The following is a 15,784-nucleotide window of genomic DNA, read 5'->3' as shown; positions in this document are numbered from 1 at the left end:
AGGTCAAACAGTTTACAATTCAATCCCTGAAGTACAATTGACACAGCTCCAACAGCAATCCCAGTATAGGTGGGCGACCAAATATATTTGCTACCTAGGGGTCAATAATCCACGTAGAATAGAGGAAATCTTCAAATACAACTTTCCAGACAATGTGCGAGACCTTTTTTTGGAGATGGAACGATGGGAGGGCCTGGCTCTGTCATGGATGGGAAGAATTAGTGCAGTAAAGATGATAGTTCTCCCCAAACATTTATATCTTTTCATGGCGCTGTCAATTGCTATAACCAGAGGGCTTTCTGCGAAACTTGCAGAGGAAGGCATCTGCGTTCATCTGGAAGAAGAAGCCCCCTAGGGTGCGGAGAGAGGTGTTATATCAATCACGTAAGCAGGGCGGGATGGGGGTCCCCTCCTTTAAGGCATATTATCAGGCGGCGCACTTAAAAATTTTAGCCGCGTGGCAGCAGAACCCAGTAAAGATCGGCATTAAAATGGAACAGACATGGGCAGATCCAGTACCCCTGAGAGCGGTGCCGTGGCTTCCGGGACATCAATTAGATGAAGTAATTAAGAGAAGTCCCCCCCCTGCTGAGGTGGCCCCTTATGACCTGGAGAAAGATAAGGAAACAACACTTCCCAGGTTCACTCCACAGTTTGGGCCGGGTCAACTAGACGGGGCATATTTAAAATGGGAAGAGCGAGGCTTGTGTGAGTTGGGACAAATGTGGGAACAAGGGGTACTGGCCTCATACACAGAATTATGCCAAGAGCATGGACTCTCCCCTCTGCAAGCTTTCCAATTTTATCAGGTTCGTGATTTTATAAAGAGAGTGGCAGAAGAGCTTAGACTAACTGAGACACTACTGGAGCAGGGTTTGACAAGAGGGGGTAGTAAAGGTGGGATAACTAGAATTTACTGGGCCCTGCTGTTTAGGGATAATCCAATAGAACACTATACCATGAAATGGGAGACAGCAATGGGTTCCACCTTTGACCCCTCTCAGTGGGCGCAGGCCTTCCAATCACTACTAAGGGTATCAATCTCTAGTGCCCTGATAGAAAATGGGCATAAGATGCTATATTGGTGGTACTATACCCCTCATCGGCTGGCCACAAAGTATAAAACGGGCGCTGTTGGAGGCAGTGTGAGATAAAAGGGGATATGTTTCATGTGTGGTGGGCCTGTAGACACGCTCAAAAGTTTTGAACCTAGGTAGTGGGTTTCCTTTGTGAAGTGACAAATCAGATGTATCCCATGGGGGTGGAGAGCTGTTTGCTACACTTTAAACCTCCAGGGATCAAAAAACTCATGCACAGCTTTGCCACTCAGCTTTTTGTAGCAGGCAAACTGGTCATTGTCTCAGCTTGGAGGAAGCCCACGATTCCGGGGATACATACAGTCCGGGAAAGATTGGATAAGATACAACTGATGTCAAAGCTCACAGCCATGAGAAATGGTCAAATTATACATTACCATAAAATATGGGATACATATATTAAATGGAAAGCAACTACTGCTATATAAGACCTGTCGCACACCCAGTATGATGGGGGGGGGGGGGGGGGGTAGAGTGGGAAGGTGGGAGGGTTTAAAAGGGAGGGGGATATGGTTAGCTGATGTATTTAAGCGATGTTCGAAATCTTTATGCTGTTTTTGAAGCCATGTATCTACAGAATTAATCTACAGTTGTGTACTGTGTTTCAAAATGTTAAAAACAAATAAATATTTTTTAAAAAACAGTTTACAATTCTAATGAAAAACAGTAAGAAAGGAACGCTAATTATATACAATGATAAAATAAACATTCAAATCTTCACTCAAGCACTAAGAACACTATAGCATTCACAGCAATATGGAACAGTATAAAACAGTATAAAAGATAATGTAATAAAAAGACTGCATTGGGCAAGCAGACCCCGGTTATGTCTTCAACTTCCAATACCGTTAAAAGAAAGGTTGAAAAAATAAGTTGATGAGGATTATAGTTTCCATTTCCACACACCACTGGGATTCCTGAAGTCTCTTGGTCTCCTGGTCCAAGTCATATTAAACAAACATCCCCCTCACAAAAAAACATCAGAAAAGAGTAATCTATTGATCCATAAAATTGGTACAACCTGCCTGCTTATCTGTCTGCTTCTTGAATAATTTGTCTTAGGTGAAAGATGAAAAGAACACCCGGGAATCCTTTGACCTGAGTGACTATGAAAAATGCGAAGAACTGCGCAAATCAAAGAGCCGAAGCAAAAAAAACCACAGCAAGTTCACACTAGCTCGCTCTAAGCAACCTGGGAACACGGTAAGTTGTTTCCATCAGACTTCTTCCTGAAACATTAACAAATTACCATGAACAGTTTTCGCCCTGGGCACAAGCCCATACACTGCTGAATCAATCTCAGAGCTTCCAAATCATTAATAGAAGGGGGAGGAGGTGGGGCTAGCAAACAGGCATCCCACTCTCACAGCATAAGAAAAAAGAGAGTCCCTAGTACTCTGTAAATCCTTCTTTTGGTTTGTCTTGTGTTCTCCACTTAGCTTTTGTGCCTTTTCTGAAAGGCATAAGCGAAGGAAATGCAATCCGCTAGCCAATTGGAAATGGTGCGTTTACCGATGGCGACTCCCCTCCTTTTGAGATCAAAGGAGACAAACAGCTGGGCAGACTATCTGAAGGGCTTCGTCCGCTCTATGTAAAAGGCCAACGCTCTCTTGCAGTCCAAGGTGTGCAAGCTGCTTTCGCCAGGGTGGGCTTGATGACGGGGAAAAATTATTGGCAAGACACTCGACTGGTTCAGGTGGAACTCCGACACCACCTTTGGCAGGAACTTAGGGTGCATGCAGAGGGCTACTCTATTTTGATGAAACTTAGTATAAGGTGCATCCATTACTAAGGCCTGAAGCTCACTGACCCTATGAGCTGAAGTAGCAGCCACCAAGAAAACGACCTTCCAGATCAAGTACTTAAGATGGAAGGAATTCAGTGGCTCAAAAGGAGCTTTTATCAGCTGGATGAGAACGACGTTGAGATCCCATGACACTAGTGAAGGTTTGACAGGGGGCTTTGACAAAAGCAAACCTCTCATGAAGCGAACAACTAAAGGCTGTCCAGAGATAGGCTTACCCTCTACACACCGATGATACCGATGATCAGCACTAATTGTACTGAGGTGAACCCTTACGGACTTGGTCTTGAGACCAGACTCTGATAGGTGTAGAAGCAGGGTCTGTGCAGGACAAGAAAGGGGATCTATGGCCTTGCTGTCACACCAGACGGCAAACCTCCTCCATTTAAAAGAGTAACATCTCTTAGTGGAATCTTTCCTGGAAGTCAGCAAGACCCGGGAGACACCCTCTGAGAGGCCCAAGGAAGTGAATTCTAGGCTCTCAACATCCAGGCCATGAGAGCCAGAGACTGGAAGTTGGGATGTAGAAGCGACCTCTCGTTCTGAGTGATGAGGGTCGGTAAACACTAAAATCTCCACGGTTCTTCGGAGGACAACTCTAGAAGAAAAGGGAACCATATCTGATGCAGCCAATAAGACGCAATCAGAATCATGGTTTGAGTTTGAGTTTCAACAAAGTCTTCATCACTAGAGTTATGGGAGGATACGCGTATAGGCCTGTTCCCCAATGTAGGAGAAAGGCATCTGACGCAAGTCTATCGTGGGCCTGAAGCCTGGAACAGAACTGAGGGACCTTGTGATTGATTCGAGTGGCAAAAAGATCCACCAAGGGGGTGCCCCATGCTCGGAAGATCTTGCGGGCTGTGCCCATATTCAGAGACCACTGGTGAGGTTGCATTATCCTGCTCAGTCTGTTAACCAGGCTGCTGCTTACACCTGCCAGATAAGTAGCTTGTAGAAACATGCCGTGACTGTGGGCACAGAGCCAAATCTGGATGGCTTCCTGACACAGAGGGTGAGATCCGGTGCCCCCCTGCTTGTTGGTGTAATACATCGCAACCTGATTGTCTGTTTGAATTAAGATAATTTGGTTGGAGAGCCAATCCTGAAAGCCTTTAGAGTGTTCCAGATCGCTCGGAGCTCCAGGAGGTTGATCTGAAGATCTGTTTCCTGGGGGGGGGGGGGGGGGGGACCAGGCTCCTTGAGTGTGAAGCCCATCCACATGAGCTCCCCATCCTAGGAGAGATGCATCTGTCATCAGCAATTTTTGTGGCTGAGAAATTTGGATGGAAGTCCCAAGGTCAGATTGGATCGAATTGTCCACCACTGAAGAGAGCAAATATCAGCTCAGGGGACACTCGGATGACATCTTCTAGACTCCCCATGGCTTGAAACCACTGGGAGGCCAGGATCCATTGAGCATTTCTCATGTGAAGACAAGCCATGGGTGTAATATGTACTGTGGAAGTCATGTGGTCCAACAGCCTCAACATCTGCCAAGCTATGACTTGCTGTGATGTCCAAACTTTGGACGCGAGGGACAGAAGGTTGTCCATACGTGCCTCCGGGAGGTAGGCTCCAACAGTTCACGTATCTAGAAAGGCTCCCATGAATTCCAATTGCTGGACAGGGGAGAGTTGGGACTTGGGGTAATTTATTACGAACCCTAGTAACTCGAGCACTCAAATAGTTTTCCGCATGGACTCGCGAGTACCGTCCTCGGAGGTGCTCTTCACCAGTCAGTCATCGAGATAAAGGAACACATGCACTCCCAGTCTGCGAAGCAATGCTGCAACTACCACTAAACATTTTGTAAACACCCTGGGAGCTGACGATAGGCCAAAGGGCAGTACGCGGTACTGAAAGTGATTTTGTTAATTTACCTACGACAGAGGTCAGACTTACTGACTGTAATTCCCAACCTCCTCCTTAATTATGCTTTTGTGGAGAGGGATCACATCCACCTTTTTCCAGTCTTCTGGGACAACTCCCGACTCTACAGAATCATGAAAAAGATCAGCCAATGGAGCAACCAGAACTTCCCTATGTTCCTTCAATACCCTTGGATGTACGCCATCCGGCCCCACTGCTTTGTCCACCTTTAATTTAGCTAGCACCACATGAACACAATCATCTGAAAATCATTCAAGGTCTACCCGCTTCCATTCCTATTTGTGTTTGTCTTTGAGGTCCTACTCCTGGTCCTTTATCTGTGAACATAGAACAGAAATATTTTAAGCGATTCCACCTTATTCTTATAAGCTTCTACATATTCCTCCCCTTCGTCTCACAATGCCACTTTTGCATTTTCTCCTATCACTAACATATCTAAAAAAGTCTTGTCCCCCCTAATTTTTTCCATTTGCATATTTGCTTTCCTGACTACTTCACCAGCTTCTTTTAGCTTTTCCAGGTATTGTTGCCTGTCTTCCTCTTTCTGCGATCTCTTGTAGTTTATGAAGGCTAACCTCTTTTTCTTTGCCTTTTCAGCTACAACTTTTAAGAACCAAAGTAACCCCTAGCCTTCTTTTTGTCTTATTTTTATTTACATTCCTTACAAAACGGTTTGTTGCCCATACAATAGCTCCTTTCAGTTTTGCTCATTGCTTTCAAACTTTTTCCTGATGTTCCCATCCAGCTAACAATTCCTCGAGGTAGTCCCCCATCTCAACAAAGTTAGTATTTTTGAAGTCTAAAACTTTCACTTCCCTGCCTTAATATTGAACTACAGCATCTAGGGGCCCTTTTACAAAGGCATGCTGAAAAATTGCCTGAGGTAGTGTAGACGTGTGTTTTGGGTGCGTGCAGAATCATTTTTCAGCGCACCTGAAAAAAATGCTTTTTTTAAATTTTTGCTGAAAATGGACGTGCGGCAAAATGAAAATTGCCATGCATCCATTTTGGGTCTGAGACCTTACCACCAGCCATTGACCTAGAAGTAAGTTCTCACGCGGTAATGGTCTATGCGCGTAGAATGACGATTACTGCCCAAGTGCCAAAAAATAAAAATATTTTCCGGCACGCCTACCGGACGCATATAAAAAATTAAGTTACCACAAGGACGATAACTCAAAAACTGATGCACGTTGGGCACGCATAGGCGCCTACTTGGCTATGTAAAAGAGCCCCCTAGTGATTACTGGATGCCAGATGATCACCCACTACATCAGAAACACTCTCCCCACTCATTACTTAGTCTAGTATAGTCCCATCCCATGTAAGTTCTATTACCAACTGCTGGAACAGTTCTGCCTGTAGAGAGTCCAGGATTACAAAATGGTCAATCTTTCTCAAAAACTGGTTACACTAATTACAGATAGATACACAAGTTAAACCCTAAGGATTGGATATATGCAACAGCATTAGCATTTTACTGCATGCAGATGTACATTATTTAATGTAGGTCCTGTTTTATACAGTGAGACCTGTTTACTAATGGTGTTAGCGGTGGTAGCACACACTTAGTAAATCCAGCAATAAATTTTCAGTAGCCACTTTCTATTGGTGCAGACAAAATGGCATGATCCAATATAAAATTCACTATTTCCTTACAAAACAAGAAAAAGTTAACTTAAAAGGTAAAAGCTAATGTGATGTCAGCCAACCTCCTTTCCTTGTAAGAAGCCTTAGTTTTCTGTCACTCTTCTCCTTGAGAGTGGTCAGCGTTTACTTCATCAACAATTCATATTTGTTATAGATTACTTTTTAGCCATTTTGTAATACCGCATGGGAAATGGAATGGGAGAGAAGAGAATAGGAGGGAGAACTAAATTCACTATGATCATTTAATTAATTTGCTAGTAAGAGTCAGAACTCCTTTCTAGAGGGGGAGTCAGTGTAATCAGCTAAAGTTCCAACTGCTGTGACAGCAGAAAATGATTCCTTGCTATCAGCAAAATGTAAACAAAAAGAAAAACAATTATGTCTGCATTTTACAGGTTGTACAGCACTGTCATCCCACATCTCCTTCCTGCCTCCCCTTTGCTTGTCCCTTTTCTTCCTTTACTTTCCCCTGCTATTATGTATTTTATCCATGACTGCACAGACAGCAAAGGGGTACTGTATCTCTCCAGTGATGTCACTTTATAAATGTGTGACCTTGCCTATGAGTGGCTGCGTTGAAGCAGTGCACAAGAATGTGCTCTTTAAGAGAGAAGACAGAGACTATTAGCCACGGTTGATGCTGTAGTGCCTTGAAAAAGTGATTATTACGTCTAATAAGAAGGCTCCTTGGTTTGATGAGGAATTAAAGTAACCAAGGAAGGTACATAGGAGAATGCAAAGAAAATGCAAGTGTTCTCATTACCCAGAGAATAGGGCAAACTATAGAAAAGCTTTAAGGGACTGTAACCAAAAAGTGAAGGAAGTGGCTGTTTTTTTTCTGCCAGTTTGAAGGAATCTTTGAATAAACCACATGATCTCTTTGACTTGGTACATGCACTGAGCGAGAAGCCAACATTTTTGATAGAGACTTGAATATATCATAAAAATGATGTATTGAGAGCTAACAAGTTAGCAACTCTGAGTAAAGTGCATACTATTACAGCTTCCATAGGGAGAGAGGGCCGAGGGTGTGAAAATAGAAAGCTTTACAAGTTTTACAAGAATAGTGGATACCAAAGAGAGGCAACTATTATAAAGAGATCAGATGTTTAGGATAAAATTTATAGAATTCCAGAATGTGGACGTTGAATATTTTGGGATAAAATGAAACCTAAAGGCAACGCCATTGGATATTCCAGCATGGTTGCTAAAGGATGCAAAGGAGCAGTTTATCTCCAACTATGAGTTCTTGTTTTCAAGACAGAATCTTCCCAACTACCTTGAAGAAAGCAGTACTACACAGACCACTTTTCAGGAAGAAAACTTTAAGCCAATTAGTCAACTCCCTTTTTGAACTGGTGATTGTTTTAAGTCTGAATACTTATTTGGAAGTAAAACAGGGTTTAGCCCCAGGATAAGCTGGTTGTCTTGCGGGTTATGGGGTAGAACTAACCCTTGTAGGATTAGTAGGTAAGTTGAGGAGAGGTTTGGACTGTGGTCAGGAAGGTTTGATAATCTCTTTGGATCTTCAACCTGCTTTTGATGTGGTAGACCATGCGATTATGCTATATCATCTGGAAAAGTCTGCAGATTCCCTTAGCGTGCCTCAGACAATTAAACTGGTCTGATGAGGTTCTCAGTTTTCCTCAGTTAAGCTGGTGAGATATGGTGTACCCCAAGGATCTAGTCTATACCTTGTCCTGTTTAATATGTTTGGCATGGCTAATTGGTAGCATAGTAACATAGTAGATGACAGCAGGAAAAGACCTGCATGGTCCATCCAGTCTGCCCAACAAGATAAACTCATATGTGCTACTTTTTGTGTATACCTTACCTTGATTCGTATCTGTCATTTTCAGGGCATAGACCGTATAAGTCTGCCCAGCACTATCCCTGCCTCCCAACCACCAGCCCCACCTCCCACCACCGGCTCTGCCATCCAATCTCAGCTAAGCTTCTGAGGATCCATTCCCTCGGAACAGGATTCCTTTATGTTTATCCCATGCATGTTTGAATTCTGCTACCGTTTTCCTCTCCACCACTTCATGTGGGAGAGCATTCCAAGCATCCACCACTCTCTCTGTGAAAAAATACTTCCTGACATTTTTCTTGAGTCTGCCCCCCTTCAATCTCATATCATGCCCTCTAGTTCTACCGCCTTCCCATCTCCGGAAAAGGTTTGTTTGCGGATTAATACCTTTCAGATATTTGAACGTCTGTATCATATCACCCCTGTTTCTCCTTTCCTCCAGGGTATACATGTTCAGGTCAGCAAGTCTCTTCTCATACGTCTTGTAATGCAAATCCCATACCATTCTCGTAGCTTTTCTTTTTTTAAATTTCTTTATTTATAAGTTTTTTGTTTACATCCAATAACAAACATGAAATATCAGTAATCAAATTAAGGCAATTCAATATACTTATAACCAAATCGGTTTAAAGTATAAAATATTTAAATGTTTAAAGTATAAATATGTTATTTGGATGAGATGAATTCTAACAATTTCAAAGGGGGAAAAATATATAATTATTCATTTCAAAAGTTACAAAACATTTACAGGGAAACTTTAGCAAGAAAGTAGCACCCAATTTAACCACTCTAGATTTATAAGATAAAAATTCTTTCCTTCTTTTCTGCGTACTTCTTGCCATGTCTGGAAAAATTTGAATCTTTTGCCCCAAAAACATTTCATTTAAATGGCGAAAATAGAGTCTTAAAATGTTATTTCTATCTAGTTCAAGAGCAAAAGAAACAATCATTGTGGTCCTCTCTGTTATAAGCTCCAGAGAGTTTTCAAGGAACTCAGTCAGATTTAAATTTGGAGTTGCCTGTGGTTGTTCGTTAGATTGTTTCACTATCCCTGAACTATATTGGGTCCTCGTTATAGGGGGATATCCCTCTATAGGAATCCCCAATATTTCACTAAAGTACTTTTTAAGCATATCCATAGCTGAAATCAGAGGTGACTTGGGAAAATTCAAAAACCGCAGGTTGTTCCTCCTCCCATTATTCTCCAAGTATTCTATTTTTCTCTCTTGAATTTCTTTGTCTTTAATCAAGTTTGTCGTTAAATTCTTTGTTTGACTTCATTCTCAACCACCTCTATTTTCCCCTTATGTTCTTGAACATCTGTAATCAAGGTTTGGCAAGTCTGTTTTAAGTCCTTAATTTCGCCAGTAATAGAGACATTCATCTGCAGTAATGTCTTGTTCACCCCTTGGATTGCTTCCCACAATGTCTCCATTGTCACCCTCGTCAGTCTTACCATATCTCCAGTTTCCCCGGAAGGTAGATCCTGGATTCTAGGGGCAGCGACCAGCGTCTGTCCCTGACTCGTTTCTCTCATCAGGGTCTGTGCGCCGATAGATCCTCCTTCCACAAACAGCAAGGCCGCATTCTCCAGATGCTAAGGTCCTATGGCGTCAACACACTTCCGGGTTGTGGAGGGGGGGTGAAGTTGGGAGGACTCAGTGTCACTCCCTCAGCACTGCACTCGGCTCCCGAAGGGGTCGAGCTCGTTGAGGTAGGCATCTTTTCACCCAGGGTCCCGACTCCGTAGCTCTCCAGCGTCGTCTGCAGCGAGACTGGAGTCGACGTCGGCACCGTGGAGGTAGGGGCCAGCGTTTTCCCCTTTCTCTTTCCCATCTTTAAAATTGGAAAGAGAACTTCTGTTGGCTCTACCATCGCTGGAACTGCGGAGCTCAGGACTCACACAGCCATTAGCGCCACCATCTTGATCTCCCTCGTAGCTTTTCTTTGCACCGCTTCAATTCTTTTTGGGATTATCTTACACTGAAGATTTTCAGCTTTATTGGCTACTACTACTAATCCATTTCTATAGCACTACTAGATGTACGCAGCTCTGTACACTTGAACATGAAGAGGTCCCTGCTCAACAGAGCTTAAAATGTAATCAAGACAGACAAACAGGACAAATAAGGGATAAGGGAATTACATAAGGTGGGAATGATAAAACAGACACGGGTACTGAACAAGTGAATAGGGGTTAGGATTTAAAAGCAGAATCAAAAAGTTGGGCTTTTCGCCCAGATTTGAAGACGGCCAGAAATGGAGCTTGATGTACTGACTCAAGGAAGTTTATTCCAGGCGTATGGTGCAGCAAGATAAAAGGAACAAATTCTGGAGTTGGCACGGGAGGAGAAGGGTACACAGAGATTTACCCAATGAATGGAGTTCCCGGAGAGCAGTGTAGGGAGAGACAAAAGTGGAGAGGTACTGAGACTATAATCATGAACAAAATTACAGAGCACATTCAAAAGCATGGACTAAAGGGACAAAGTCAACATGGATTTAGTGAAGGGAAGTCTTGCCTCACCAATCTGCTGCATTTCTTTGAAGGGGTAAACAAACGTGGACAAAGGTGAGCTGGTTGATAGTGTGTATCTAGATTTTCAGAAGGTGTTTGATAAGGTCCCTCATGAAAGACTACAAAGGAAATTAGAGGGGCATGGGATCGTAGGTAGTGTCTTACTGTGGATTAAAAACTGGTTGAAAGATAGGAAACAGAGAGTAGGATTAAAAGGTCCATATTCGCAATGCAGAAGGGTAGTTAGCGGGGTCCCTCAGGGATCGGTGCTGGGACCTCTGCTTTTTAACATATTCATAAATGACCTAGAAATGGGGGTAACTAGTGAGGTAATCAAATTTGCTGATGACACAAAGTTATTCAAACAAGTCAAATCGCGGGAAGACTGTGAAATACTTACGAGACTGGGAGACTGGGCATCTAAATGGCAGATGACGTTTAATGTGAACAAGTGCAAAGTGATGCACTTGGGAAAGAGGAACCCAAACTATAACTACATCATGCAAGGTTCAACGTTGGGAGTCACGGACCGAGAAAGGGATCTAGATGTCGTCGTAGATGATACATTGAAAACTTCTGCTCAATGTGTTGCTGCGGCTAGAAAAGCAAATAGAGTGTTGGGTATCATTAGGAAAGGGATTGAAAACAAAAATAAGGATATTATTCTGCCGTTGTATCGCTCCATGGTGCGACCACTCCTTGAGTATTGTGTCCAATTCTGGTCACCGCACCTCAAGAAAGACATAGTGGAATTGGAAAAGGTGCAGAGAAGGGCGACAAAGATGATACAGGGGATGGGACGACTTCCCTATCATGATAGGCTGAAGAGGCTGGGGCTCTTCAGCCTGGAGAAAATTACATAAGTACATAAGTAATGCCACACTGGGAAAAGACCAAGGGGTCCATCGAGCCCAGGATCCTGTCCACGACAGCGGCCAATCCAGGCCAATGGCACCTGGCAAGCTTCCCAAACGTACAAACATTCTATACAAGATATTCCTGGAATTGTGGATTTTTCCCAAGTCCATTTAGTAGTGGTTTATGGACTTGTCCTTGAGGAAACCGTCTAACCCCTTTTTAAACTCTGCCAAGCTAACCGCCTTCACCACGTTCTCCGGCAACGAATTCCAGAGTTTAATTATGCGTTGGGTGAAGAAAAATTTTCTCCGGTTTTAAATTTACTACACTGTAGTTTCATTGCATGCCCCCTAGTCCTAGTATTTTTGGAAAGCATGAACAAACGCTTCACATCCACGTGTTCCACTCCACTCATTATTTTATATACCTCTATCATGTCTCGCCTCAGCCATCTCTTCTCCAAGCTGAAAAGCCCTAGCCTCCTTAGTCTTTCTTCATAGGGAAGTCATCCCATCCCCGCTATCAAAAGGCGGCTGAGGGGAGGTATGATAGCGGTCTATAAGATAATGAGTGGAATGGAACGGGTCGATGTGGAGCGTCTGTTTATGCTTTCCAAAAATACTAGGAGAAGGGGGCATGTGATGAAGCTGCAGTGTGGTAAATTTAAAACGAATTGGAGGAAAATTTTCTTCACTCAACTAGTAGTTAAACTCTGGAATTCGCTGACCGAAAAGGTGGTTAAGGTGGTTTACTTAGTGGACTTCAAAAAAGGGTTGGATGGCTTCCTGGAGGAAAAAGCCATAGAATGTTATTGAATGGACGAGGGAATAATACAGTATTTCTAGGATGGGCGGGACAAATTGCTTGTTCTTTTGCCCGCTGTCGGTGACAGGGTGCTGGGCTCGATGGACCCTTGGTCTGTCCCAGCATGGCAATGCTTATGTACTTATCCTTTCCGAGCCTACAGCATCGCAGCGATAACCGCATCCGGATACCCTTTTCTTCTCATCCTTGCCCTTTCAAGGACCAGGCCGTAAGACAACAGGGGGAGGGATCCTCCATCGTGACTGGCCCCTGCAGCAGGAGACCGTGCTGCGCCGGTAGCAGAAAAGGATGATCAAACAGAAGCCTGATCACATCTGCGTACCAGGGTCATCTGAGCCAATCTGGGGCCACTAGGATCACTTGACCAGGATGACTGGCAATGTGAGTCAGCAACCTGCCCACCATTGGCCACGGTGGAAAGGCATAGAGCAGGCCCCTTGGCCAAGGTTGAAGAAGGGCATTGATGCCTTCTGAGCCCAGCTCTCGTCCCCTGCTGAAGAAACGGAGAACCTTCGCACTGAATGCGGTGGCCATTAAGTCCATCTCTAGCATCCCCCAATGGGCAGTTATCTGATCAAAGGCCAGAGGGGGCCAGAGGAATACCCGACACCAGATTCTTTAGAATGAACCATCAGTGCATGATTGTGTGAAGATGGGCCGAACATGGCACCCGAACCTCGTAATCCTCCGAGAGCGGAGACCAACGTCTCAGAAGGTGCCACTGGAGGGGGCACATGTGAGCTCTGGCCCACTTTACCATGTCCCAAGCCTGCGGGTTCGGAGTTTGAAACAGTGCTAGTAACTGAGCCTCTAATCGCTGTGCTCGAGCTGAAGGAAGAGAAACTATCCCTGTTCGGGTATCGAAGCACACCCCCAAGTATTCCAGCGTTTGGGAAGGCATTAGGCTGCACTTCAGGAAGTTGATCACCCAACCAAGCAACTGAAGCAACCCGACCACTTTGTCGGTTGCCCACCGACTCTCCTCGAAAGAAGACGCCCACACAAGCCAGTCATCTAGATAGGGATGGACATGAATCCCTTCCTTCCTGAGATAGGCCGCCACTACTACCAGGAAAAGGTACTACTACTACCACCTTGGAAAAGGTCCGAGGCGCTGTGGCTTGGCCAAAGGGCATCGCTTTGAATTGAAAATGACGGCCGAGCACTGCAAAGCAAAGAAAGCGCCTGTGGGGAGGCCAGATTGGAATGTGTAAATATGCCTCTTTGAGATCGAGAGAGGTCAAAAACTTCCATGGCTGTACCGCTGCAATCACTGACTGGAGGGTTTCCATGCGGAAAAGCCGAACCCGTAAGGACCTGTTGACGCACTTGAGATCTAAGACGACTCGCCAAGGACCGCTGTTTTTTGGCACCACAAAATAAATGGGGTAGCGAGCACACCCTCTTTCTGCTGGGGGTACAGGCTGGACGGCACCCAGCCGTTGTAAGTTGAGGAAGGTGTGTCGAACAGCCCGCACTTTAGCGTGACATTTGCAAGGAGATTCCAGAAAAGAGTCTATTATCAGACGAGCCAATTCTAACTTGTAGCCGTCTCTGATAACCTCCAAGACCCATTTGTCGGATGTTACCGTGGTTCATCCACCAGGAATAGGGGACAGTCTGCCCCCAATAACCGGCTGGATATGGACCAGGACCCCATCATTGGCTGGCTGCGGGCTGGTTTGTGTTACTGGAAAGGAAGGTCCGCCTTTCACCTCAAAAGGGCTGAGGCCTCTGAGAAGACCTTGCTCTCTGAAAAGAGGCCCCACGACCTGGATGGTAATGCTATGTATCCCTAAACTTAGGTGTAGGTCCCGCCGGTCGTACAAACTTGGATCTGACCTCCGGGAGGCGCTGGCCCTTAGAGTCACCGAGGTCCTTCACAATCTGTTGTAAGTCTGTCCCAAATAAAAGCTTTCCCCTAAAATGAAGCTTTGCTAAACGTGACTTAGAGGCCACGTCTGCAGCCCAATGCCGCAACCACAGCCAGTAACCGCTAGGGAAACCTCCTTCGCTGAAGCCCTCAAAAGATCATAAAGAAGATCCACAAGGAAGGCTAAACCGGACTCCAGGGCCGGCAAAACAGCCACAAGATCTTCTGAAGAGGAGGCTTTCTGTACCCACGATAAGCATGCCTGCGCTGCATAGGAGCCACAAACTGAGGCCTACAGGGAAAGGGCCGCTACTTCAAGGACAGCTTCAAGCAAGTCTCCAACTTACAATCCTGAGGGTCCTTGAGCACCGTGCCACCCTCCACGGGGAGAGTGGTTTTCTTAGTGACCGCTGTGATTAAGGAATCCACCGTAGCGACCTTCAGCAAGTCTTAAGTCAGGAGCAGGTAGCGCGTAAAGATGCAACATAGGTCTAAGCAACCTTAAGCACACTGTCCTAGGGTTACCATATGGCTCCAGAAAAAGGAGGACGGATTAAGCCAGCCGGGTTTTACTTCCATTGCTTTCAATGGAAGTAATTGAGCCAGCCGGGTTTTACTTCTATTGCTTTCAATGGAAAGCAATGGAAGTAAAACCCGGCTGGCTCAATCCGTCCTCCTTTTTCTGGAGCCATATGGTAACCCTACACTGTCCAGCGTATCCCACTGCACCAAAATAAGGATCTTTATGGCCTCATGCCCATGAAAGGAACGAGGTGGGCATTTGGTGCCAGACATAATAGAGGGCACCGGACCTGTTCCCCCTGACGATTCAGGGGGGAAATGGCCAAAACCTCAAAAGCCGTAACAATCAGGGAGGGAAGCTCTTCCCTGCGAAAAAAGCGGGCAGCCGTCGGATCATCCCCCTCATCAGAGGGCAGGGTGACCTCATCTGCCAAATCCAAAGATTCTGAGGGAGAGCCCGGAGACAAAACTGGGCCATCTGTGTCAGATAGCTCCTCGGGATCCAAAATCTCTAACCAGGGACGTTTTGGCAGGAAAGACTGAGAGGCTGCAGCAACCAAAGTTTGCTGAGGAAGAGACGGGGCTGCCTTAAGAGAAGCTCCTGACTTCTTCAAAAGAAAGGCATTGTGCATTAATAAAACAAAATCCGGGGAAAAAGGAACTGCAAGGGACTCCCCTGCTCCCTGTACATCGCTTCCCTCCATCGGAGCCTGTGCCATAGAAGCACGCTGCGCCTCTTGTCTATCAACCGCCATGTGCAAAGCGGGTCGTGCCTGAGAGGAAAAAATGGCGCCCGCCAACGTGCGCTGCACTAACTGCCCAGAGGAAACCGCCGAATCTATCCTCTGCGCTTCCGACTCACTGGACGCCTGAGGGGAACCTCCGTCGCTCTGAACACCCACTGCGGGCTGACGGCGGCAGGACTCTCTACACA

At 45.3% G+C, this 15,784-nt stretch overlaps 1 protein-coding gene across 2 annotated transcripts in view; it reads left to right on the top strand.

Moving 5' to 3' along the window:
* The window catches only part of PLEKHO1 (pleckstrin homology domain containing O1), a 78,662-nt gene that overhangs the window by 48,445 nt on the left and 14,433 nt on the right, over window positions 1–15,784 (top strand). For both annotated transcript variants that reach the window (XM_030187299.1, XM_030187298.1), the window contains one exon: window positions 2,160–2,300. In XM_030187299.1, the coding sequence (XP_030043159.1) occupies window positions 2,160–2,300 (141 nt within the window). The remainder of the gene's footprint in view (window positions 1–2,159; window positions 2,301–15,784) is intronic.

This window comes from Microcaecilia unicolor, chromosome 14 (genome assembly GCF_901765095.1).
Source record: "Microcaecilia unicolor chromosome 14, aMicUni1.1, whole genome shotgun sequence".
Lineage (NCBI taxonomy): Eukaryota > Metazoa > Chordata > Amphibia > Gymnophiona > Siphonopidae > Microcaecilia > Microcaecilia unicolor.
Note: the sequence above shows the minus strand (reverse complement) of the source record. Positions and strands in the feature narration are given on the sequence as shown.